This window comes from Pimephales promelas, chromosome 8 (genome assembly GCF_988280905.1).
Source record: "Pimephales promelas chromosome 8, fPimPro1.hap1.1, whole genome shotgun sequence".
NCBI lineage: Eukaryota > Metazoa > Chordata > Actinopteri > Cypriniformes > Leuciscidae > Pimephales > Pimephales promelas.
The window spans coordinates 26,095,147-26,121,391 of NC_142776.1; the positions used below are offsets into that span (position 1 = coordinate 26,095,147).

Sequence of the window (26,245 nt, forward strand, 5' to 3'; positions counted from 1 at the left end):
GCTAAACAACATTACCAAGAAAAAGCAAGCTTGGTCTGTCCCGGCACCTTGCATTTTGCAATTCATTGAATAAACCTGTACAGACCAGGGAGAACGACTGACACGTAATGGGTTTTATACTGTACAAACTCTATATTCTATCCCCTTACACTAACCCTAAACTATACCATCACAGAAAACTTCCTGTATTTTGACACCAAAAAAAAAACCAAAAAAAAAAAAAACACAACCACCTTTAATTAATTATTTTTATACCAGATTTACCAATGAGGGTGGTTCAAAATATAGTTAGGTGCACGCACGTACGCACAATCTCAGATTGCTTCAATGGGTTTGTCAGAGTGAATAAATGACAGCAGGAAGCAGATATGCCTAAATCATCACACTATGGGTTTGAAAGAAAGTTGATAGAATGAGGAGTCTTAGGGGACTATCTTATATATATATGTAGGTCATGCAGCGTATCGTACAATATCTGTAAAGCAGTCAGGCAGAAAAAGTTTGTCCACTTCCGTGTGCACATTATAAATACCTTGTCTGGTATTTTTAAATATCTGAAATGGACTATATGATGAATTTTACTTTAATTACCAAAGTACCTTACCTTTAACAAAAGAATGTGTGTCTAGTTTTAAACTTGTGGCTTGTATGAATGGATAGATACAGATGTTTTCTTGGTGGTGTGTAGAATGATGAAAATGTAGTTACATCCTCTTTGACGTCATAGTTCCCCACTTTAAAAAATGAATCGTTTGCTGAGCCTGGTGTCAATAACAGCTTTTATTGGACTAACAAGGACGTTTTCAGTTCTGAAACTTACAGGATAATATGATGAACTCTTAGATGTCAAAACCTCAAGGAAGAGAGACCCAGTTTCAAATCCAATGTGAGACACTGATGTGTCCCTGAGCAAGACACTTAACCCCTAGTTGCTCCAGAGGTGTGCGACCTCTGACATTTATAGCAATTGTAATTCGCTTTGGATAAAAGCGTCAGCTAAAAGTATGAATGTAAATTTATTTATTATCGCTTTAGTCTTCAATTGGACCATTGTACTTCATATGGACCCAAAACGGGGTATGGGTTTGTGATCTAAATTCAATTGTAAATTTATATAAATATACTTTTTGTATAATAATATAGAAATGTTTTAATTTGTTAAATATAATTGTTTCTATGGAAATTGCCACTTAATAAGCCCCTTGAGGGTTTTTCGGCAATTGTCCATCACATCTTTTGTGAAACATATTACACTGTTTTTAATCTTTTTTGTTGTGAAAATTAAATAAATGAAAAATAAATAAATAAAACACACACACTACTGAGAATGACAGCATGTTACAAGTCAGATACATGCAGTGACTCTAAAGGGATCGACTAAACCCTGTAAGAGAGATGTACTAGACAACAATTATCTAAACTATATTAACCCAGCAGTCCACTCAGGGATATATTCTGACGCACAGAGACAGATGGGAGAAGAGAAACTCCGATCATTAATTGAATTCTCTTTGCTGTTGACACTTCAGGGAAACATGCTGCATCAGCGATTTGCACAGATGACACATGCTGTTTAGGAGCTTTTTTTTTTTTTTTTTTTTTTTTTTTACCCCCGCCACTTTAATTTATCAAATCTGAAAGCAAAACGAGGAGCTGGAATATCTGATGAGTATAAGTAACGCACACTACTTCACTCCTCAAAATAGAAAGAAAGTGATTTTACTACACAGCCATGTAGCCTTATTTAACTGGTTCTGCTTAAGACATATTTTAAGAATATAATGAGCATATTATACTAGAAGGTAAAGGGCTGCTTTGCTCATCTCTCAGACGGCAATTACTAATGTCATTTCTATATTAGAGGCAAGCACATATTTAACAGGCAGAAAAGTGATGGTCCATTAGCATTCAATTCTCAAAGCATTCATCCTGATTCAATGAAAAATCAATAGTGACAAAGTACTATAACATTTGGGGACACCTGCCTTAGCTAAAAAGCGTTTTTCAAGGTCGCTACAATGAGTCATATGTAGGACGTTGTACATTTGCGCATTTCTTGCAAGGTGGGCATCACAATTATTAACTATGTTAAATATTAAACGTATTAAATATACTGATAATTCCTTATTCAGTATTTAAAGGCTGATATCTAGGGATCGACCGATATGGATTTCCTCATCAGCCTTAGCCGATGACCTATACGATCTGCCAATTTTCTTGAGCCGATACATTTTTGTCCCTCAAAGCAAATATCGGCCCGATACATCGGCCGGCCGATATATCGGTCGATCACCACAGATAACCGATATATTTGCCCGATAAATCTGAATACAATTTTTTATATGATTTTTTCCGTTACAAACACAATAGTCTCACCATTAAATCCATGTCCCAAGCACACATTTATAATGATGATCTCATTATAATTTTTGTAGCCTATATAACAGACTTGCATGTAGCATTTACTTTGTACTTTATTTCTCTTTTTGAAGCGATTTCAATCATATTTCAAGCAATTCAAAAGCATCATGGAAAAAAGTGTGCCTCTGAAGTGTCTCAGCTGAAGGAAACACATTATGTATCTGCTTTTTATAACATCAACCACATTTTTCTTAAGATAACAATAAAAATGAACATGGTGGCCGATATAAAAACTTTTCCATGCAACTCGTCCGGCACATGCTACAGACATGAATGATACTTCAAATTACTGGATGACAAAACAAACAAAAACCATAGATGTGCATTGAAAAGTGGATCAAAGTAATATTATAAGAACCAGAATATCCCAGACTTGGGGTGGCCTATTTTGGCTTGGGCCAGAACGCTATCAAGCAACCATCCAGAACACAAACCATCATACATTGCTATAGAAACCACCCAGGCAACCATAGAACCACCGAGAACACCTTAGCAATTACACAACCAACCCTAGAAACCATTCACAATAACTTCTAGAAACACAAATGCAGTTAGCCACAACAACATCAGAGCAACCACCTAATGTAACCAACCAAAATACCCAAAATTTCCAAACTCCACTGCCCCTCTGGTGATTTCTTATGTGTTTTTTACACAGGCAAGTGCAGTCATGAGAACAGTATGAGCCATGAATTTCTCTGCACTTTACAACAACTGAATTATTGATGTCTCTTATTATATTCCTGTTAATAACAGCAGGCCAGTTCTCCCTGCTCCTGGTGCCAAGTTTGTGCTCTGGGCGACAATAAAGACACACAAATGTCACCATTGCTCTTCAGAAGGGGGGCAACAGCACACCTTTAGAGCTGACACAGCCCCAGTCCCATCTTCTCAAGAGAGTCCCATACACACATGATTCAGTCTTTTCAGTTTGCAATCACACACTTTCAAATGCCTCCTGGGGTTGCTGCTCCTTGTTTAGCAGGCTTCTGGAAAGCAAAATCATTGTAATCACTTAACTACATTTAAATTATATAGTCAAACTCAAGTGTTATCTTCCTGTAAATGATTTAGGATGCGACTGTTTATCCATCCATTGTACTCAACTAGCTCAAATTGTTTCAAAACGAAATGCCTCGATTCAAGAGGGCCACTGGACCCCAATCGTTTAGGACTTCATGTCTGCCAGATAAAAATAAATATTGTCCTGACATGTCAGCTGCCTCATCCAATGAGTCAGGGGATTTCATGGGCATGTTGTCAAGTTCAAGCGGCAAATTTCAGTGAAGATGATTAATGTGTTTTGATTAGGCTTTCATGCGGTTTTGCGTTTGCAGAGGACACACAGACAAACAGGATTTTTAACTGCACGTGTATACCGTTACCATCAACAGCACTTGCAAAAAACAACTGCGTTGCTAAAAGGATTTGCAAAGAACAAACACTTCTTAGCACCTTCTACTGAAGCTTATTGGCTGCCGCTTTAATTTCCACACAGTATTTGCATTTTATTTGCATTATTTCATTTTCACAACCGCAAGATGCGTGTCCTTTTGCCACACACTGACCTAACACAATTTGTACCGTGACTTTCTTCAGGGTTTTCTCCAGTTAATATGTGAAGTTACACTATTTAAGTATCTCTAAAATGTTACCATGTTCATGCAAATACAAAGTGCATGTTTGGTCTACTGACTAATTCTTATGATTGCACAAAAGAAGCTAATGAATGTAAAATTGCTCACTTCGCCATGATTGTAGTAGATAAGAAAACTAATGAGTCCTTTATTTACTATGTGGTATGACAATATTGAACATTTTCATGTGGTTCAAAAAGTCCTGTCCAATCCACACCACAACAAGTGTACCACATCATGTAGTCATGGCAATTTATATTTTTTGCAACATCTGACAAACTGTTTATAGCCAAAGGTATACTCTACACAGGCAGACATTAAGTTGAAGCTCAAACTTGACATGTAAGCAAAACCCTGTGATGTAAAACGACAGAAAAGAGATTCTTCAGTGTCACATGATCCTTCAGAAATCCTTCTAATACGCTGATTTGGTGCTCAAGTAACTATAATTATCATCAATGTTGAAAACACTTGTGCAGCTTAAATGTTTTATTCATATTTTGATCAACAGAGTGTTAAAAATAACAGCATTAATTTGAGATCAGTCTTTTGTAACATTATAAAGGTCTTTACTGTCACTCTTGTTTACTGTTGCATCACATTCTTGCTGATTAAAAGTATTACTTTCTTTTGTAAAAAAAAAAATAGAATAAAAAATAATCTTACTGGCCCTTATTTTTTAACAATTAATTTGCTCACTGAATATCATTTATCATTGCGTAATGGCGCTCAAAATTCTGCTTAAATTCGAAAAAAAAAAAAATAGAAAGGTTCTTTAAATTCAATATAGGCTATTTATTAATAATTCTACTGTACATAATCGAATATTTTAATGTATTTTTTGATCAAATTAATGCAGGCTTGGTGAGTATAAGGCCCTGTTTACACCTGGTATTAAAGGGTATTTTAGATTTAGTTTTAGTCCAAGAGTTTTTTGACCCTCCATTGAAAATGTATGTATGGTATACTGTCCTTGTCCAGAAAGGAAATAAAGACATGATCAAAGTAGTCCATGTGATATCCGTGGGTTATTTTTGAAGCATCAAAAATACATTTTGGTCCAAAAATAACAAAAACTACGACTTTATTCAGCATTGTATTATCTTCCGGTTCTGTTGTCAATAAGTGTTCAGTGACGAAAGACACTGCTGACGTGTATCTGGTGGGTCCCGTCATGCTGGGATCATTTAGTGATCCTCTGCTATACATTTGTAAATGAAAGATATGACAACGAGGAAATAAAATGTTAGTGACAGGAAAAAGAAAGCAAGAAATGTAGATATGGAAGAAGCTATATGCAAGTTATGGGTCGCTCATGTTAAATCTCAGCATATTATTGACATTTGAAAAATGAGGAATACACCATATATCCTGAAATCCAATCAACTTAAGAACTAACAAGCACTATATTTAAATACATGTTTCTTTAAACAATAGCTCACGAATCTACTACCGCCAAACATCACATTTATTTTCTAACTGTGCTATTTACAAGTGCTGTCAAACAGATGAGAGAATTTAAGCCTACTGACTTGGCTGTTCTAAAAAGACATGGGAGAAAGTAAAACAATGGAATGGAGAAAAATGTTCTTGACAGTGAAGGAGGTAAAGAGGTCTTAAGCTGACACAGCCATTTAAACTTTTCATTATGAAAGCATAACAATGACAAAAGCCTTTTCAGCCCACAACACTAGCTGACTTAATGTTTTTTTTTTTTTGAGCAGTTATTGCAAGTTCCAACACATTCCCATGCTAGCAATGGGAGTTCAGGTCCGACTTGCGTCATTTCCTGAACCCGCTCCCCTCTATTCTTGTCAACATTTCCTGTTCTCTCTCAGCTATCCTTATAACTTAAACATGGGGAAAAGAAAAAGTCCTTTTATTGCATGTTTTTCCTATTAAAACTATTGCCATCATTAATGCAGCTATATGATCATTGACAGATAATAAATAAAATGCCTATATTCTGGTATTCATTGCTATAGCACTTCTGCATCCAACAAAGCTGAAGTTCCATTAGCACACACACACATGTGCGCACACACACGTAAAGCTGGGAGAGAATAGAGTGAGCAGATGGCCACGATAGAAGATCAGGACAGGTCAGAGACGTGTGTTGCATGTGCCCCAGCACAGTGGGTGAACAAAAACACTCAAAATGGTTTATTAGATTTCCAAAAGAGTAGGTTTGTTTTAATAAGCTATTAGAAATTTACCTGACGGCATTAAAACATCAGCATGTACATATTGTACATGTACAGTTAGTACACCAACCAGATATTATTTTCAACTTCTTTATGCAGTATATATATATATATATATATATATATATTAATGAGGCAATTAACCACATAATTTTTCATTCTTCGTTCTTTTAAGCTTGTATTTTGAAAAAAAGCTTTACATTTAGTCAATGTCACAACCCCTTGAACACCATAGTAAAAAACTGCAAAATTGCAATAGACAAAGATTAGTCAATAATTATTTTAAAATGAAATAAACAATGGCTAGCAATAATCTGCAAACTGATGTGCAAAGTTAACATATTGCCATGTTCCTTTTCTCTCATCATATTTTAATCATCAGTATTTCTGACTTATAATACTTTGATTTTCAATCAGTGTTAAATTAAATATAAAATAAGGCCATTTATTCCTTCTACTGACCAAACCCGTCAACAACCATCTTTGTCAGTATCTCCATTAATGAAAATCACAGCTATCAATCAATCAAACTAAAACAGACCAATTATTACAATAAATGGCAACCTGACTGAATCTCTATTGTGGAGCGGGACATGGCATGTAAAATATGGAACTGTCCTGATTTTAATCAAGAGGTCTGCTCACTGTAAAGTACAAACACATATAATACCCTTAAATGTCTATAACTTAAGTGAGTTTGTATAGTAATAATGTCGGTTAGCAGCTTTGACAGACTCTGAATGGATGTGTCTAGGTACACAGTGACGGGGCAGTAAAGAGAGAAAGGCGAGAAGAATCTCAATCTCAGTGTCGTAAGCTGCCAAGCGGGTCAATAATTAAGAGCCATCCGTCTATTCCTCTGAGCTCCCTCTGACACGTCTAATGAGACCTCTCTTTGGTCTCTCCGCTCTTGTAAATCTGCAAGCACACAAATGTCTCCTTCAAGACAAATGTTGTCACCCCACTTCAAGCATCTCAGTAAAAACAAAGAATAATACACACATGGAAGTAAAAAGAGGGAATCTAATGCACTGAAAAAATAATATGCTTTATCTAATCAATACAATTGTGGCAACATATTATAAGCAATCTTATTAATTAAATTGTACAAATTAGAATTAATTAGAATGTTAATTTTATTAACTATTACTCAATTCTAATTGGTTCAATTTAATAAATAATATTGCTTGTAATCTGTTGCCACAATTTTATTGATTAGATAAAGCATATTCATTTTTACAGTGTGGTTGGATCAAGCTTGAGTTTAGATAACATTAGAGCCAGACCGATTTATCGGCCGGCCGATATTAGGCATTTTCGGTATTGGCAGTTATAATGGCCGATGAATGAATATTTCAAAAATAAAATAAAAACGCATGCATTGAAAGACAATGCTTCCAGAACATCTCATTGAGGCTATGCGTCACCTCCTAATTGAACTCCTTTCCGCAAATTGAACAGAAATAAAAACTATTAGCAAAAATACAGTTTTTTCTTAGTTTTATTAATTGCAAACATAATCTAAGTATCTCAGTCTCCAAAATCTCAATATTCAAAGTGCAAAAAGAGACCAGAGTTAAGAGGTGGTTACAACAACAGCCCAGCCCATGATAGGTTTGATATTGGGAGACAGGCTGTAGCCTAATTTGCACACATCAGGGAGCTTGCGTTTTACTTTTGTTTCCGTGTTCGTGCCCACGCGTACTCTGTGTACGCGCATTCTACGAGATAAGACATTTATCAGACGCTAAAATCAAAATTTTGGGTGAACTATCCCTTTAAGGTGCTTTTCAAAAGTTCAACGTGCTGTGTCCTTTCCTGAATTCCCCAAAGTGAAGATGATGCAGACAACTGTTCGAGCAGCTCTGTTAAACTACTTTAAGGTTGGCTAAGGATCAAATTGTGTTGGATAATGGGAAGTTTTATGTGGATCCCTCTAGGTTAGTCTTAAAACAGCCTAGTTTCACAGACATATGTTCTGGAGGTTCATGCTGGGTTCTTTAGGTATGCCCTCCTCCACTAAAAAGTTATAGCTTATGACTTTCCAAGCCTCCTGTAATTGAGTTTAACACCAAATAGAGGAAAACATACAACCCTCTGTCTAACCCATAAGTCTTTCTGAGGGCATATCTGCCTCCGCTTCTGCTTTATCTACAGGCATAAGAGCATTCCGACAGTAATCACCCTCAAACAGACGACGTGCTCGGCACACTTCATCAGCCGAACACCTCACACCCCCCATGCCCTCCGGTGGCTCATTTATAAGACCAAAGAGGTGGACCTTTTATGTATTCATGGAAAATAGGATTCAGTGCTACAAGCTAAATGTGCTGTGCAATGAGGTTTACGCAAATGGCAGCACGGGTACAGAGCAAAAAAAAAAAAAAAATGCATCCGCCTGGCACATAAATTGATAGCATTCATCTGTGACTTTCCACAAGGAAAACACAACAACAACAACAGCAATTCAGGCCTTTTCTTTCATGATTAGCACGGCAGGACATTTCTAAAAAGCAATATTTCTTTGTAAGGACTAGTACAAATGCCAAAATCTTTAAATCAAACTGAACTTTTATTAGCAATAGCATTCCTCAATAAGTTGCAATGCTGAAGCCAGGTCACTTGAATGAGAGAAGCATTGCCTGGCAAAAACTATGCTGTATCAATTCCAATCAGCCAGTGTGTCAGCAGTTTTCATGTTGGCCTTCTCTTGTCTACTCCGCTGATGAAAATGTCTGCTGAATAAGTTCAGAGTTTTAAAGAGCACCAAGGTTATCCCACAAGAGACATCTGCAATTAATGCTATTCATTTCGTTTTTGAAATGCATACTAGCCACACAATTATACTTGCAGATATTCACTCACTTACATTCAATCAAAACAGGTCAAATTATCTAGACAAATAGAGAATCACGTACATTTTTTTTTTCTCTGCTTCAAACAGAGATTGTGATTCTCCCACGATCCCAGTCTACTTAAAATGTTCAATTAATCCGAGTGAATTATTTGAAAATATTATTTTTAAAAGAATGATTCAATGACTCACTCATACATTGTTTCATTACTGGATGAATCAGCTTTTATGATTCAATCTCAGAAATGAGCGATTCAATGACAACAAATATTTTAATAGTCATGTCACCACCTGGTGGAGTAACGATGTAATCGAGTCAAGTTACTTTCAAAAGGTGATTTGCACTATTTTGATCACTTCCATGGACATACGTGTTCATATAAGAACTATAAACCTTTATCCCAGTACTTCTGTGATAGAATAACAAACAAAATGTGTTAATTGCATAAATTGAAAAATGTAGGGTTTTTACACAATAACGATGCACTAAAAATGGCAGTTTTTCCCTTGCGTCCCATACAGACAGCAACAGTAGCTGCGTTTTCATTACCCTTCAATTTGCACAAATTGAAACTGTGAAATAAAATTACGCTCAATGGAAACACGTCAATTTCGCAAAAACTTAAAAGTTAAAAGTTTATGCCAAAAAAGTTTACGCTCGCATGAGGAGGTTTTTCAGGCAATTCGAAAAAGGATTTTTTTGCAAAACTGCAATGGAAACGGGTTTTGCGCATTTACAGTCACCTGACTTAAGACGGGGTGTGTTGTCCGTGTCCACAAATAATAATAATAGTTATCATCATTATTATTATAACATTTATTAGGCAACATGTAGAAGACGCTTTTATCCAAAAAAGGAACAAAGCAATTTGTCACATTTCATTCATAGTAAAGGTTATAAACCTACAAACGTCCATTGCCATGATTTTTGGAGTGACTTACCACGAGAGGAAAAAAAGACGTTTTAGTCGCATATCATCTGTTAATGGAAACGCCATAATTTCTCAATAGTTTTTTTATTTACATTTAGAAAATATCGCAAAAGTTTTGCGCAAATCTGTAATGGAAACGTGCATAGTGTCAAAACAATCCCCGCTCACATTATAACTAAAAACTGTATTATGCATGCCAGGCCAGTAGTCACTTCATAAAGAAATGCTACATGCCTATAGACTGAACATGTAATACACATGTTAACTAAAAGCTAACCCAAAGCTAACTAAACTCTGACATTCATATCTTTTACTAAACAACCAAAATAGAGCAAACTGAATGTGCATCACTGCAGCAATCAAATATGAATCATTCTTACATATGCAATAATAATTAAAGTATAAGAAAACCAGTTGCAAAAGGTTACTTGGGGGGAAATGTCTCCAACACATTTCTAGTTAGAGAAAGTTTGAGAAGAGGCAGAAATCACTGAAGGAAATGATTAAATGATCAACTTCTAGATTGAAAAAAGTCAGAACTTTAATAAGACACAGACAACTATACCCTTGTGTCAGTATGGAAAAGATTTCCCAGAAGGGCTTACAATCTTTCTTGCACACTTAACTGATAAAGGGTAGCAGGATTTTTTTAGAAAAAAAAATCTGGGGAAAGTGAACTAAATAAAAGAAAGCTTTTGGGAAATGGGAAATGTATATTGCCGAGTCGCTCTTCAACAGCTCATGCATCTCTGTGCAGAACTCAAACAGAAAGCTACCCACAGTTCCTGCCAGGTTGCAGATACATTGCACTTGTTGTACAATGGTACAATTATAGTACATCTGTACATCTTATAACACCAAAACAGGATGTCAGTCTAGACAGAGATTTTAAAAAATGACAACACAACAACAGACTAAAAGGCCAGGGGTTTTCCCTTTCAGCAAAATTTATAGGAGGAGAGAATTGAAATGAATCATACAAGGTGATTAACTAAGTTTTGCGCAAGTCAATTTATTGACTTGCCATTATTTAACACCCAAAAACCATGTCTTAACCAGACATTAATTTGCACTGCTCTTTGTAGATTGCATTGATCAGCTCCGCTTAACTTTCCACCACTATCAGTGCTTTTTTTTTTTGGAATTGTGCTCACGCTATTTAGTAAATCTTGCCATAACTGTGAAATACATAAAGGCCTGTCACAATTATTGCTTAATCGTCTGATCGTAGTTATTAAATCTAATCGCAATTAGACAATATGAGGTTTGTGGGTTTATTCAGGGTGCATTATATTATATTATAAACAAATATTATTTTAACACAGCATTATAGTTTATACAATTTTATAATAATATACTGTATATATATGATTTCAAGTAAAATTATGTACAAGGCTTACACTAAGTGACCTGAAAGAATTAAGTTGTTAATCGCAATCATTTGTATGACAATTAATTATCAGCACAAAATTCCCGATTGTGACGGGTAATACATAAACCAGCAATTTTTCTAAGCTGATAATTAAAGCAAAAAGCCACTCGAGGCTGTGGATTATTTCACCAGGGTTAAAGGCACAGCATGGATGAAACACTAACATGACATTGACAGGCTAATTGATCATAATGAACCAATGTTCAACGAATAAGTAATTTAATAAGAGGGATCAAAATAAATAAAAAATTCTGCCTAGTAATTTAGTTCATTAGCTTAAATAACTGTGTGGTTGCCAAGTATGACAACTTGGCACATTGATACAGAATTCAATTAAGAATGTACAATCATCAATTTGCATATTATTTGTATTTTAAATTGTCAAGTCTTCACCGTCACATGATCCTTCAGAAATCGTTGGTGCTAATTCAGTGCTCAAGAAACATCTATTATGAGTTGTGTTTCAGCATTCTTTGAAAGAACAGCATTTATTTGATAAATAAATCTTTTGTAGCATAAAGGTCTTTACTGTCACTTTTGAGCAATTGAATGCGTCTTTGCTAATTTGTCTTTGGAACTGCAAAACACTTTTACATAATAACATCAAACTAAAAATGCAAAAGCTCCAACTTCAGCAAAGTAGAAAATGCAAATAAAGGAGAACAACTCTTTGAACTAAAGTTACAGTTGCACTGACTGACTAGTGTGATCAAAGGTTTCATTGGTTGTATCTGTAGGAAACAATTTGGGTAATATAACTTATCAGGGTGTGCTCAGAAAAACATTTAACAGTGATGCCATATGCTTGCAGACCGTGTTACTAAAAAGGAAATAACATTAAATGCACTAGCACACACCAAAGAGTGTGACATGAGTGAACCGTTGCTTGATTACTACATTTACATTAAAATCAAACTGCCACTAATCATGGTCTTCAGACCCTGTCTCTAGTGACTCACAAACTACTGGGCAAAAAGTCTTTGATACAGTCAGATTTCCTTTTCTGAGCCCATGTTTACACAGTGATCAGATCACATAGCACAGCTGTAAACTGGTCCAAACAGATCCAATCATTGAAACCACTTATAAACAGAAACGCACATATCAAATATCCCAGAATTTGCTGCATTAATGCAAAGCCGTCCATGATAAATTATCTTAGAACTGATCTTAGAAGAACCTAACAAAAACATTGAAATATTGCTTAATCAGGTTCATGTCTGTGGGACATTAAATTAAGCAAACAATTCATGTCTTTGTGAATTTCAATTTTAATAGTCTGCTTTGTAACAGTCAAGCATTAGAAGTATGGCTTACACAAGGTTTTCTCCAACACCCACACAATTACAGTCCACGGCTACAGCATGAAAATGAGAAGCTAATAAAAAAAAGGTATTAAGGCATGAGATGGTATTTTCAGTCTGTTTTAGCCAACACTACAGAGAGAGAATTTGAGGAATAAGCTAATTTGGTGGTCTACAAATGCTCCCTTAAAGCATAAACCCAATGAGGGCCTTAATGGGCTGTGAATACAGAGGCAGGATTTGTGGTAAAGTGTGTGTTTGAGGACCATGAGGGTTGTGTCATAGGGCAGTTTGAAAAAGTAAGAGTTAAGGAAATTGGATTACTAGCAAATTCCACAACACAGATGGTTTGACCATTCAACCAAGTACATGTTGCATACTCAATATACTCATTAACTTTCAAAATAATAATAATCGTATAAAAATAGGACAGTAGACATTTATAATGGTACAAAACACTAGGGTTCCCACACCTTGGTTAACTTTAAATTCAAGGACCTTTCAAGGACTTTCCAGGTCCAATACCCTTAGAGACACATTTCAAGTGAGAGCAATGTTACATCTTGTTACCTTGTAGGATACATTGTTAGTTTTGCGTGAGTGAACGTCATGGCAATGTACAAAAAGTACCTCACGCGGAAAGGATAAATGCACGTATCTAACTTAAATCAAGCAAGCTAGTAATCTTAGGCTAGGAAGTGTTGACAAAATAACACATTAGTGGAGCAGAGGGCATGATATGGATTTTTTTTTGGAAAATTTCTTGCACAAAATAATTTCAAGCACTTTCAAGGACCTGTATCTATGTATGTTTATTTTCAAAAACTTTCCAGGGCCTTGAAACAAAAAATTCTGATTCACAATCTTTCAAGGATTTCAAGGACCCGTGGGAACCCTAAGAAAATTGGCACTGAGGACTGGAGAAATGATGCTGAACCAGCTTTGACATCCAACATGAATAAATCAAGTTAAAACATATTGAAATAGAAAACTGTAAAAATTGTTATTTTGTTTTAATGCATTTTATGATCATATAAATGCAGCCTTGGAGAGCATATAAGACTTCCAAAAAATCTTACTGACCACAACCTTTTGAACGGTAATGCATATAATAACTGAAAAAGAAAAGGAAAACACCACTGGTCAGAATGACTTGATGTAATTATGACTTGTTATATTAAAGGAGCGTTTCATATAAAAAATACAGTAAAATTTCAACTACACAGGCAATATAGAAGAAAACAATGGTTTTAAGTTTGATGTGAATTGAGCCCTTAACTAGTTGACAAAGTTTAGTTAAATTGTACATAGAGCAAAATATGAAATCCATCAGATGACAAACAAAGATATGCATACAGGACTCCAACTTTGACAAAGTCATCACATAAGGTAAGCTGAAAGTCACATTTTAATTCCAACTCTTCAATGCACCAGGACATATTAAAACCTGCCAGTGTCCATGCAATCTTGCAGGGTTTGATAAAAACAGTGAATGTAGTCCCTGTCTTGTTCTGATCAGATAAAAGTCTAATTTATAATTGAGATGGGTGGGCTGATTCACATGCTGGTCTATTCTTTCAGATGGCACTCAGCCACACAGACTATATTGTTTAGGTGTACATTGCATTGCGGTAGACTCATAAACTCATTGATCGGAGCCTGGACGTATAAAACCAGCCACTCATCATTATTCATCATCCTGAGATTACAGGCTTTTCGCCTAGTACATACTGTAATATATTCCTCCTCTTGCTGAGACTGTGCGAGCCGTTTCACCAATGATACTGGTGAAAGGAACGTGAGGATATGGATGAATTATCACATCTACACCACCAAACATCACCCACGACCATATTTATTTACACAATAAGAGAGAGAACGAATGATCTGCAGTACGAGAGAGATGCATTTGGGAGAAATGTCACATGCCTGCCAATTCTGTAAAACTTGCATAAACATGAAGATGCCAGTCTGGTATCCATTATGATGGAGTTGGTTTTAATCACGGAGTCACGTATTATCGGCTGCTTGCGGTGGATACTCCAGCACTAATGGAAGTGTATTTATAAGAAAAAAACAAAAACAAAAAAAGTGTCATCAACATGCAAACAAACACACACACGCCCTTGAGCAAGGACGACCGAGAAAGCTTTTCATATACTAATGGGGAGGCTGCGCTCACATGTTGCCTGGGAGATGAAGCATTCTGGGGCTTTTTCAGCAGTGCTGATGTAGATATTGGCTACTGCTTTGGACTGATCCCAACACTGTGATCCAGGAAATATGAAGAGTTGATGTAAACACAAACTTATTTTAAAAACAAACTCTTGAAATTACATCAACGTGATAGAAACGACAGTAAATGACAGAAACTATCTTTGGAAAAAGGATATGTGAACTGTAATTTAATTGTTTAGTTGGTCTCGCATCCCGTTGAATAACATGGGGAGGCGGGGTTTATGACGTACACTAGGACTGGTCACAGGAGGGCGATCGAGACATTTGGCTTCATTTTTGAGGGCTTGTGCGGCACGCTAAGACCCACTGGTTTTCTTACAATTCCCAGATGTACAAGGGAAAGTTTAATTCTGACTGAGCTAATAAAACTGAAGAGGTGATTTTTAAAGTGGGATTAGGATTACCATTAAAATGTTTAGGGTAAAGCATTTATTTGATAAAAAATACAATAAAACAGCAAATATGAATGTGAAATTTTATTACTATTTAAAATAACAGTTTTCTTCTTTTTAATATATTTCAAAATGTAGTGCATACTTCATGGCAAAGCTGTTTTTTCTTCAGCCTTTAGTGTCACAAAATACACATTTTAGAAATCTTTTGTAACATTATGAAATATCAATTAACTTTTGATAAATGTAATATGTCCTGATTAATTGTATATTAAAAAAGTCTTATTGACCCAAAACCTACATATGCAAATATACACACACACAAAAAAAAAAGTTTTAAAAATTCAAAAGAAAATCTGAAAGTTGAATATACTTTTTTTCATATAAAATCTTAAACACTGAGTATTTCATGAATTATTAAATGACAAAATTGTCTAAAAAGTTTTAAATAAAAATATTCATGACCTACATATACAAAGAGATTAAACTCCATTCCCAAACAAATGCAAAAACTCAATATTCTTTGTGGCTATTAAAAGCTTCTTTCATTAATAGCCGCTACTTCCATAGCCACTTACAATCATCAATAATTTCTCAAATTGCTCCCAACCCAAAGACAGACTCATGAAAGAATCAGTGCAAAATGATATCTTCATTCTCTATACTTCTATGCCTTTTACAGACAAACCAACCAGACCGCATTTCACCGAATGCCCTTGAGTCACATGGATCAACTAAATCCTAGATAAAATACTCACACTCCAGGTGGCTGCTATTGTGGATACAAGGAAAAGATTGCATCTCGGCCATCAGATCACGGGCAATGAATCAGCTTGGTTTGTCATCTTTCTACTTTAAGTTTTATAAGACTGTCCTGTGGTTACCACTGGTAGATGTTTTTTGTGACAATGCAGTTGTTCCCTGCCAGCTGTAAATCATTCTGATGCTTAGTATCAGGGCATAAGTGCAAGTAAAGATTAATACAGATGATATAGTGTGGTAGTCCCCTCATTTTTCATCAAGTCTGTCAGCGACTGGTAAATTGGGTCCTGCATCCTCCTCAGCAAAGCTTAGAGGAACACAGTAAGTGAGCTGCAAATGGCTGTAAGGTAACAATGACCTTGCAGTCCAAACATGACAGTCACCACAAGGGTTCCGCTGCCTGCTTTCAACTAATCCAGAGATTTGAACTCTTAACCACAACATCTCATGATCCAGGATTTGGCAGACACAGTCGGCAAACAGCACACAAACTGATCTGCTCCGCAAAATTCGCTTTGATTCACCTTGAGAAACTCCAAAACATAACTATAAGGCTGCGTTCAATACACTGAGATAAAGTACATTGATTTTTCCAATCTTGCAAAACACTCAATGTCCTAATTTGCATAATCGAAAGACTAATCTGGTGTTAATTGAGCCTCCCACTGTCTAATTACTTAAATGAAATAGAGTGCAATTAAATCTCTCAGTCTCATTTATTAAAGCTGCAGTCTGGGCTTTTTTGGGGTTAAAAATGATCCAAAATACATATTTGAGAAAATACATAAGTCACTGTTCAACTAAGCATCTGTGGCGTCACCCGTAGACTTTCTGAAGAACAGTTTTGAGGCTGTTTATAGGGGGTATGGGCGGCAAATCTTGGGAAATACAAAATACAAATGTTCAGAAAGCATACAGATGTGGTATAATGTGTTGTGTCAGATCATGGCCGACACGTCAAACTCCACTCGGCGCAGCCCATTATCAGCTGTCGATCAAAGTTAACCGCCCTTATTTGTCATACATTTTATATCTAAATACGATCTAAACTAACGAGCTAGAAAAAAAAAAAAAAAAAAAAAAAAAAAAAAATCACACCCCTCACAGGCACTCGGACCCTATCCAAAAATACAATAAAAGTCCATGGGACCAACCTGTAAAAGCATGAATTTATGCTGTGAAAACGGACATCTTAACATGGTGTCTATGGATATTTGCTCCCTTTTGGGACCTCCCTCTAGCGGATTTTAGATGTATTGCAGTTTTTCGCACTTCCAGGTAGGCTTCATTTTTCAGATTAGAATGTTGCCGCTTGGTTCATCCACGCTGTGCCATGTCAAGGGTGTTGAAGTACAACTCATGTAACGCTGATAATTCCGCGAATGACTGCAATTGCAAATTTCGAACAGAGATGGTGACAAAGAGGAAAAACTCCAGACTTCACCTTTAAAATGTTCTGGTCATTAACTGAAGCGTTTTTCACAATCCTATGAAGCAGAAAGTCACATTCTCTATAAGTCACTCTGCCTACGAGCGTCATTGGAGTCTTTATTTGGCTTCTTTTATTATTATCTGAAATGTAGCACATTGATAGTGTGTGACATTTGAGAGCCAGTCACAGCAAGTCTCCTCACGTGGAGAAATACCAAACTACAGACTTTGAGGATGCATCCGATGCATCAAGGCCAGGTCGAATGAAATGGAGAATTAGACGGAGGACAAAACATTAGTAAAAGGCAAGCAAAATCCCATTGGCTACCTTCACACAGCAGCAAAAAAATGAGAAACATCTGACACAGATCTGTACTTCAAATCAACAATTTAAAAAAACAATAATGCAAGAACCAAAATGCCCATCTCTACTATTAATATGTGCCTTCAAGTTAAAGGAGACTGATTTCAGTTACCAATCCAGTTACACTTGATCGTAAAACAATGTCTATCTTAAACACTGACTGCGAACACTGCCACTGTAATTGCGAAGGTGATATATTTAGGAGCACGGTTTAGGGGAAAGCATGACAATCGTTGTATTTACCTTTCCCACTGAAAGCCTCTAATTGAGAGCTGACACAAGGTATGACTCACTTACACTCAGATTAACTCTCAGACTGACAGATCCATTGGTCAAGAGCGGGGTGCAGTTAAAATAAAAGAGTGATTTTATGAAGCTCCGCACCTGTATATTGGGTCTTGCATCACCATCATCTTGCTTTCATCCCAGGTCCATTCTTTTTTCTGCAGGAAATCAAAGTGATCATTTCAGTAACTGTGCAAATCAATACTTAAGGTTAAAATGTGCAGCACAAGGCAATCTAAGATGGCTGACTGTACCCATTAACGTTGAGCTAAGCATTTTGCTAAAGGACAAAACCATCCTGACAAACCACCTTAAAGCAAAGTGTCTTGCCAAAGGACGAACAAAGTAAAGTAGAACTGTGTTGTGTGTTTGATCTTAAAAACTCCAGGATCTCAGTATTTAAGCTTAAGGCTGCTTGAAGCTTATAGCAATCATCCCCATCTAAATTATGACATGCAGTTATTGTAGCTAAAAATGGAGGTAGAATCTAAGCAATCCACCCATGACAACCTGACACTGAATCAAGTTGCCTCTAGATAGGTTATGTAAAATGTATTTAGTGCTATCCTGGTTAAAACCAGACCATTCTCAGTTGTAACTGAGTTATGGTCTGGCATTGGCAAAGCTTCATAGACAAATAATTTCCAAAGGGGCGTCACTAACATGATGTAGTTCAAATGCCTCTGGAGGCAATTGGATAGACCTAAATCAGATAATCAGATAGATGAAGGAGATGACATATGCACTATGCAGAGCGACATTCGTGTGTTATAGGACAACTTATTTTGAATAAACGAGCAGACACGGATTAGCAACTTGCTCTACGTTTATTTAAAAATGAACAGCAAGACAACTAGAAGTGAATGTGCTTTCCATTAAATAAATCACACACAGTAAACAAAGCCTTAACAAAAAAAAAGAAACTTTGCAATTAACTTTGCAAACTGGGTGACAGTGTTGTTCATCCTCTCATTTTTGCCGCGCTAACCTTCGCGCTCGTGCGGACGCGTCGAGTATAAACAAGGCTTAACTCGGTATCAGTGCATGCTCTGATCGGTAAAGGGGCACAGACCTCTCCCGAATCACCTCAAGTAGTAGCAGCCTCCGAAGCACCACTAACTCCACCTCCGTTTTCCTCGTACGCTGATATTAGTATTTAAACATACTCTATGATAAAAAATGTGAAAAAAAAATGTTTAACATGGTTTTGGTGGTTATAGAGTTCTAATGACGGTGTTCAACTATAACTATAACACTCCTACGGCGGCATCCATCTTTGTAAAAATATACAAAATCTGCTTCACCGTCGCTATGCTGTCGTCATTGTGTAAAGTGTGCCCCAATGTTTCTGATTGCCGATTTTGATGGATTAGAAATGGCCTTGAATGAGCTCTTTGCCAGACTAACTTGCAGAGCAAATCGAAATTTGCCGGAAGTTGTGTGGGTTTTCCCAGGCTAATTTAGTGCCAACTACCAATATGAACATTTGTACTATACAGCCCAAAAACTATTTATAGCACAATATTTTCATCCTTAAAAGTCGATTTTATATCATTGCAAAGACTCTCTATAGTCTCTAACATCACACGGAATACTGATATAGAGTTCCTGGTGCATTTCATGGGCATCATCCTGCATTAACATTCAGTTAAAAGTATTGCAAACAATTTACTTCACATAGCAAAAGTATTTGCCTGTAATAACTGAATTATAGATTTAAATTTGTAGCATTTACTACAGTTACTACATAGACTTCACTATTCTAAAATAAAGCTTAGAAAATTCTATCCTTCTGTCTGCCCAATATATGATGCATGTAAACCTGTAAACCTGTACTCTGGCACATCCTTTTTTGGTTCTGTGGACAAATTCAGAGTTTTTGGCTAGACATTTTCCAGTTTTTTTTTTTGTTTTTTTTTTGCCAGGGTCTGTAATTGTGTTTTACTTCCTGATCCAATGATAGCAATTATTGGTTGGTCAGACTTACTGGAGTCTCTCAGTCCAAAAGGTACGATTTGGTATGACTGTAGCTAAGAAAGCTATCCGGCTTTTGTGGAAGAAAAATACAACATTCCTCTTTTTTGGCTATCCGGACTCACTTCTATGTTACACCTGGAAAGAATTAGATGCACTATTTCTGGAAATTCTCTAAAATTCGACAAAATCTGGGAACCAGTTTTTTCTTTTTTGTCCATCCCTAAGGACAGATTTGTAACATTCACTTTTTGTAATTATTGTGATTATACTTTGTATAATTCCTCATCCTCCGTTTAATTTCGCATATTGCACAATTTTTTGTTGTATGAAAGGTCTGTCTGTTTTTGATGCTTGAAAAACCATAATATAAACAATGTTAAAAAGTGTCACTAAACCACTTTGTAAGAATAATTAAAATGAACACAGAAATAAATAAAATAAAAATAAAAACGCATATGAATAATTAAAAAACAACAACAACAAACAAATGAATAAATGAGTGAAGCCTTATCCTTTAAAATGAAAAATCCGTGTAAATTATAACTAATCAATAAACAGAGGCTTACCTTTTTCTTTTTCCTCAGCGCTACTTTCACCCCGTCCACGGACACAATGATGTTGACTTTCTTCTTTTTGATATTCTTCACTTTAAATTCATACTGTAAAGAGTAGAGGAGAGATAGAGATCATTATGGGAATGGGAATAAATATTGATACAAAATAATTGATTTACCACCCTTCCAGGACACTCAAGGATACTTAGAGAAATTCAATCTTGGCCTCCGTTTAAATAGAAATAGTGTGGTCTGTCCTCAGCAAACATCAATAACTTCACCTTTTTTTTATTGGCGAATAGGAACTTGAAGAGAACGAGCTCAAATGCCATTAACATTTTGACAATTGAAATGCAAGATTGGAACTTTTAAATGAGCCAGGTGCTTATCAACAATATGGAAATCAGAAAGAGAACAGCAAAGCCCTTTGAAGTGCATCAGGGTAGAATAGAGTTCTCTAGTAAATGGGTTTCTCTATGGCTCCTCCTCAGATGTGATGTACAGTATGCAGCGCTCTTCCAAAATTCACAAAGGCATTAGCCTGTTTAGAGATGTATGGATGTGGGTGTCAGTACAAACAACTGTGAGCAAGCACTTACACAAGTACACAAGTAAACAAGTCTCTGCAGGGACAGTATGAAGAGCAGAATGTTCTCATTTTTCATTCCTACTCATGTGCGCAGTATATACATACACAATATTGTTAGAAAGTAGACTAAGTTGGTTAAGACCATTAGGAAAGTTTAATTTGTAGTTTAATTACATAATGTCAACATCAAGTCTAACATCCTTCAAAGCTACATTCACCGTCAAGAAAATATAGTCCTCTAGCTACTCTACATCTTGTTTATACACTAGAATGTTAGATAATGAGAAGTAAATTATGAGAAAGTTTGCTTCGTATGCGTCTTCCGGCGTTCAGATATGCATATGAAAGTAAAAGTGGATTCTATGACTCGTTATTGGGCTGTTTTTACAAACCACAATTTGAACCTAGCCCCTTTCTGCAGTCATGCCTTCCTGTTTGTCTCATTTTAATTGTGTTTCTTTCAGCCACCTGGACCCCATTTTATGTCTCTCAGCAGGTGCTGAATGGAATTTCATCAAGTATTGACACACTGGGGTCAAAAAAAAGATACAGACACTGCTGTCTGTGAGAAACGTATTTGAAAGATTAAACCACAATATAAACCCATTTCACCATTATTACCCAATACAAGTTCTGTATTTCAACATTCTGTATATACTATTTGTGTGTACTAAATAAGAACGAAAGGTGTACATTGACATAGACATGGACATAGATAGCATCGTGGGATTTGCTGAAGATGTAAAAATTTTGTTGAGACCTGCTTACTCCAAGTCTAACAATGACGAGCATTGAGCTTATCTTGAATTCCTCTCTGCTGAATCTGCAAGGTCACAGCAAAGTTCAAACAACCAGACCAGAAAACTAACTGTGCTTTGAGCTTGGTTTCAGAGCCAAATCTAAATATTTTACAAGACAAACTGAGCACACACATATTATTCCTGCACTGAATTACTGATAAACCTTTAATTCCTGCAACGAATTACCGATAAACCTTTAGCAAAGATGAGTTGAATGTGATGAGACGAAAAGACAATGACTTATTTTAATTGTTATTAAAGTATATTTATATATATCTGTATCAATATCTATATATCTATATCAATATCAATATCAATATATATATATATATATATATATATAAAAGAGTTCAGATGCAAAAGCCTCTAAATGCCATTTTTCGAAATTTTCTTCTTTATTTTAGTTCAGCGATTTCACTTAAATGGCAATGATGATTACCTATTAATTGTTATTAAGTGAAATTACTGAACTTAAATATACAAGTCTGATAAAAATCATCATTAAAGAAGAAAATTTCAAATGGCATTTAGAGGCTTTTGCATCTGAACTCATATCTATCTATCTATCTATCTATCTATCTATCTATCTATCTATCTATCTATCTATCTATCTATCTATCTATATAAATACATACATACACACACACACACACACACACACACACACACACACACACACACATATGTATACATATGTGTTTGTATACAGCATGCACAGACATACAAACACACTAGTGTATATCTGGATGCTCAGGCTAGCCAGCGGATAACCAGTGGCCCATTCACTAGTAGGGACGAAACATCAACAATATGCTTTACATTGACTACAGCCTGCCCATACTTTGACTACAAACTTGGTCCTCAAATCATTACATATTTTGCGATACATGTAATGTAACATAACATAAGTTATAAATAGCTAGCAAGAAAATACAACGGTAACTAACGTAACAGTATGTAATTATTCTAGTGATATGTAGACTTAATGCTAGATAAGGTTTGCTAGTACATTTGTAACGGATTCAGTTGTTATGTGAAGGAGGTGGGAACTGGTGAACGTTCAACAAGTTTAATAATAAATAAACAAATATAAAATGAAAGTATAAGCCAGCAGCCCCTCACGGACGACTGCTGCGAGGCACAAAAAAACAGAACATAAAATCACAACGTAAAATCAGGCCTGTTCCTCTCTTGATCTTCCCTGTCGTCACTCCTCTTTTAGGCTTCCGCTCCTCCATGAGAGATGCGAGACCAGTGTGTCTCACAGCGCCGCTCACATCCCTCGGCCCCGTCTTGTTCGCCACAACATTATTTCAGCAACATGACAAGCTAGTGAATTGGCAGGTTTCAATTGTTGCTTTGCACAGTGCGTGACATTTTATCTATGTTAGTTTTGACACCGAGTCAATAGGCTCTGTCTAATTCTTTCTTTTTCACTTGTTTATCGTCAGTCTTTTTCCTTTTACCCGTCTTTGTTTTATGAGCAGGTGCCACTCGAGAAATTGGCAGTTTAGGTTGTTTCTCCGCCATTAGCACCGCTGTTTTGAGTTCGAACGACGGTACGCGATTGACTCTGCCAAGACATTCCTCCTGGCTCTGATTGGTTGTTTCTGACCGGAAGCAGTGTATTTCTGCAAATGGCAATAGAACCACTGGGAGGAGCCAGAGGAGCTTGATTTTTTCACAGATTATCTGTCTCATATTCTACTAAAATTCTATCAGAACAATGACAGTTAAATAAATATGTAAAAAAAAAAAATGTTTTATAAAAGTTACCTCCAGCAGCTTTGGATACCTAAAGTCATGTTTATTCTGCTACAAAAATTAGAGTATAACAATTGCTATTATCTATTATAAACTTCACAGACGGCAAGGACACTATTTCTCAGCTATAATAATGCACAAGAGCATGAAGCTATTCATTTGATCTACAGCACAGCACACCTTTAAAATGCCAAGCTCATTTTGCTCATTGCAACAGCCTTCACAATATCGGTCACCTTTGAGAAATGACATGTTTTAACAGTGACATTCACGCGCTGTTGAGGGTAGATTAGGATTTTAGTAATCCTCCTGGGAGCAGGAGATTCAGTGGGTTAAATAGTTCTATGCAAGTATTCTACAAATCAAATCCTATGATAATCGTGACAGCTACATGAAAACAGGCTGGGGCAATGCCTTCCTACTTCCAACATTCATTCTATCAAAACATGTAAGATTATTATTGAACCACCCAGAGTTGACATCCTCCATGATAGGCGACACTTTATTTTGTATTGTCCCAAGACAACATTACTTACGCAGCAGACTTTATAGTCTGATCATGGAGGTGGATAAGAATGAAAATAAGCTTGCATTAAGTAATCAATACAATGTGACCATGAAAAATTCAATAATGAATTACATAATCGATTAGTTGGGTTGGCACTGCACATGCAACCCGTCTGAAGAAAGTTATTCGGACAACACGGAAATATGCAACCTGCTTTCATAAATCCGTATGTACAATAATTGTTGCACAAATCAATAATCAATTTCATTTAGTTTCGTTTAATTAGACAATTTACACACAAATCCAGCTTGGTTATATGTTACATAAGAATAAAAAAAAATCTATCAGGACAAAATGAATCATATATTACAGTACGATCCCATTCACAATCCATTCGTGAAACCTTGAAGTCGATTCTTTTAATCAACTGTTCAAAACGACTCAAACTCAGGTTTGTGGTCTGATGAATCCAATACTGAATCTGTCAGAGCAATTTTTGAATTAACTTTTGACTCGTAAAATTACTTTCAGTTTAAATCTACCAAAAGTTCAAGGAAACTTGCTGCATTTTTGTAAAAAAATTCAAAATAAAATTAACTGAATAAAATATATATAAAAGGAATACCGTAAATAACACAAGGACTGTACATATATTATATAAGGTAAACAATTTGTTGAATATCAAATAAAAATATAACTATACTCATTAGTTGCTGCCAAGTTGAATGTTAAGGAGAATAATTTGTGTTTTTAGAGCTTATATATGTAACATAATCATTTTACTAGATTTTCAAAGATGTTACAAATGCCTAAACCAAGCTATTGTGTGAGATCAAGGCTAAATGTCCACCAAGGGCATTCTGACAGTTCTTGGAAGAAAAGGATAGAAATCCAAACGATCTGTACTTTCCAGGGTAAAAGAAGTCACGACATTCTGTCTTCATGGCTCTTTTACCACACCTCTTTTGATAGAGTTTTGCATTCTAGAAAGCGAATGAGTCACAGAGCTGTCCATATCTAGTCCTCGAGCAGCACAATGGGACAGACAATGTGTCAACATTAATCATCAGACCAGGATCTTGGTGACAGTTTCTGCAGCTTATCAAAAAGTAGAGATCCAAGTGGAGAAAAAGGTCTCCGATCAGACAGTTCTTGCAGTGGTGAAGCACATCTGTCTTGCAAGTTTACGCAGACAACAGAAAAAAAAAAATGATTTAAATCTGAAATCCAGACGACATATGACACCAACATTTCACTCTGGCTGAAGAAAAACTGACTTTGTCAACATGATACCAAAAGGCACAGACATGTTCTGAAACAACATTTAGCTTTGTTCAGTGTCCATGGCTACACAAGATACTATCAAGAATGGCGTTCCCATAGCAACCTATAAAGATGTCCTCGAGGCACCCAAGGACAACCAAATTGGTGAAAATAAATTGATGAACTGATAAGATCTGATAAAATGACTGGCAAATCGTTTTGAAATATTATTCCAGAATAACCAACCTTTAGCATTAACTTCCAGTAGGATACAGGAAACAAAATCAGTTTATTTCATTTGTATGGAGTAAACCAAGTTTCATTGCTCAAGACCTAATTTCATAATACGCTGAAATGAAAAGACAATGTCTAAACAAAATGAGATGCACTGAATCTCTTTTGAATAATTCTATTACATTTCCGTGTGGAAAAAAAAAAAAAAGTTGCTGCCACAATTTTAAGGACGGGTTGTGGTTGCTAAGTGGTTTAGGCTGGTTGCTAGGGTACTGTGAATGATTGCTAGGGTGGCTGTTT

General features: G+C 36.0%; 1 protein-coding gene across 1 annotated transcript in view; it reads right to left on the minus strand.

Annotated features, from left to right (window-relative positions):
* The window catches only part of nos1apa (nitric oxide synthase 1 (neuronal) adaptor protein a), a 105,821-nt gene that overhangs the window by 46,957 nt on the left and 32,619 nt on the right, over positions 1-26,245 (minus strand). Inside the window, exons 3-4 of the mRNA XM_039647727.2 lie at positions 20,800-20,892; positions 18,356-18,414 (exon numbers count right to left, since the gene is read on the minus strand). Coding sequence (XP_039503661.2) covers positions 18,356-18,414; positions 20,800-20,892 — 152 coding nt within the window. The remainder of the gene's footprint in view (positions 1-18,355; positions 18,415-20,799; positions 20,893-26,245) is intronic.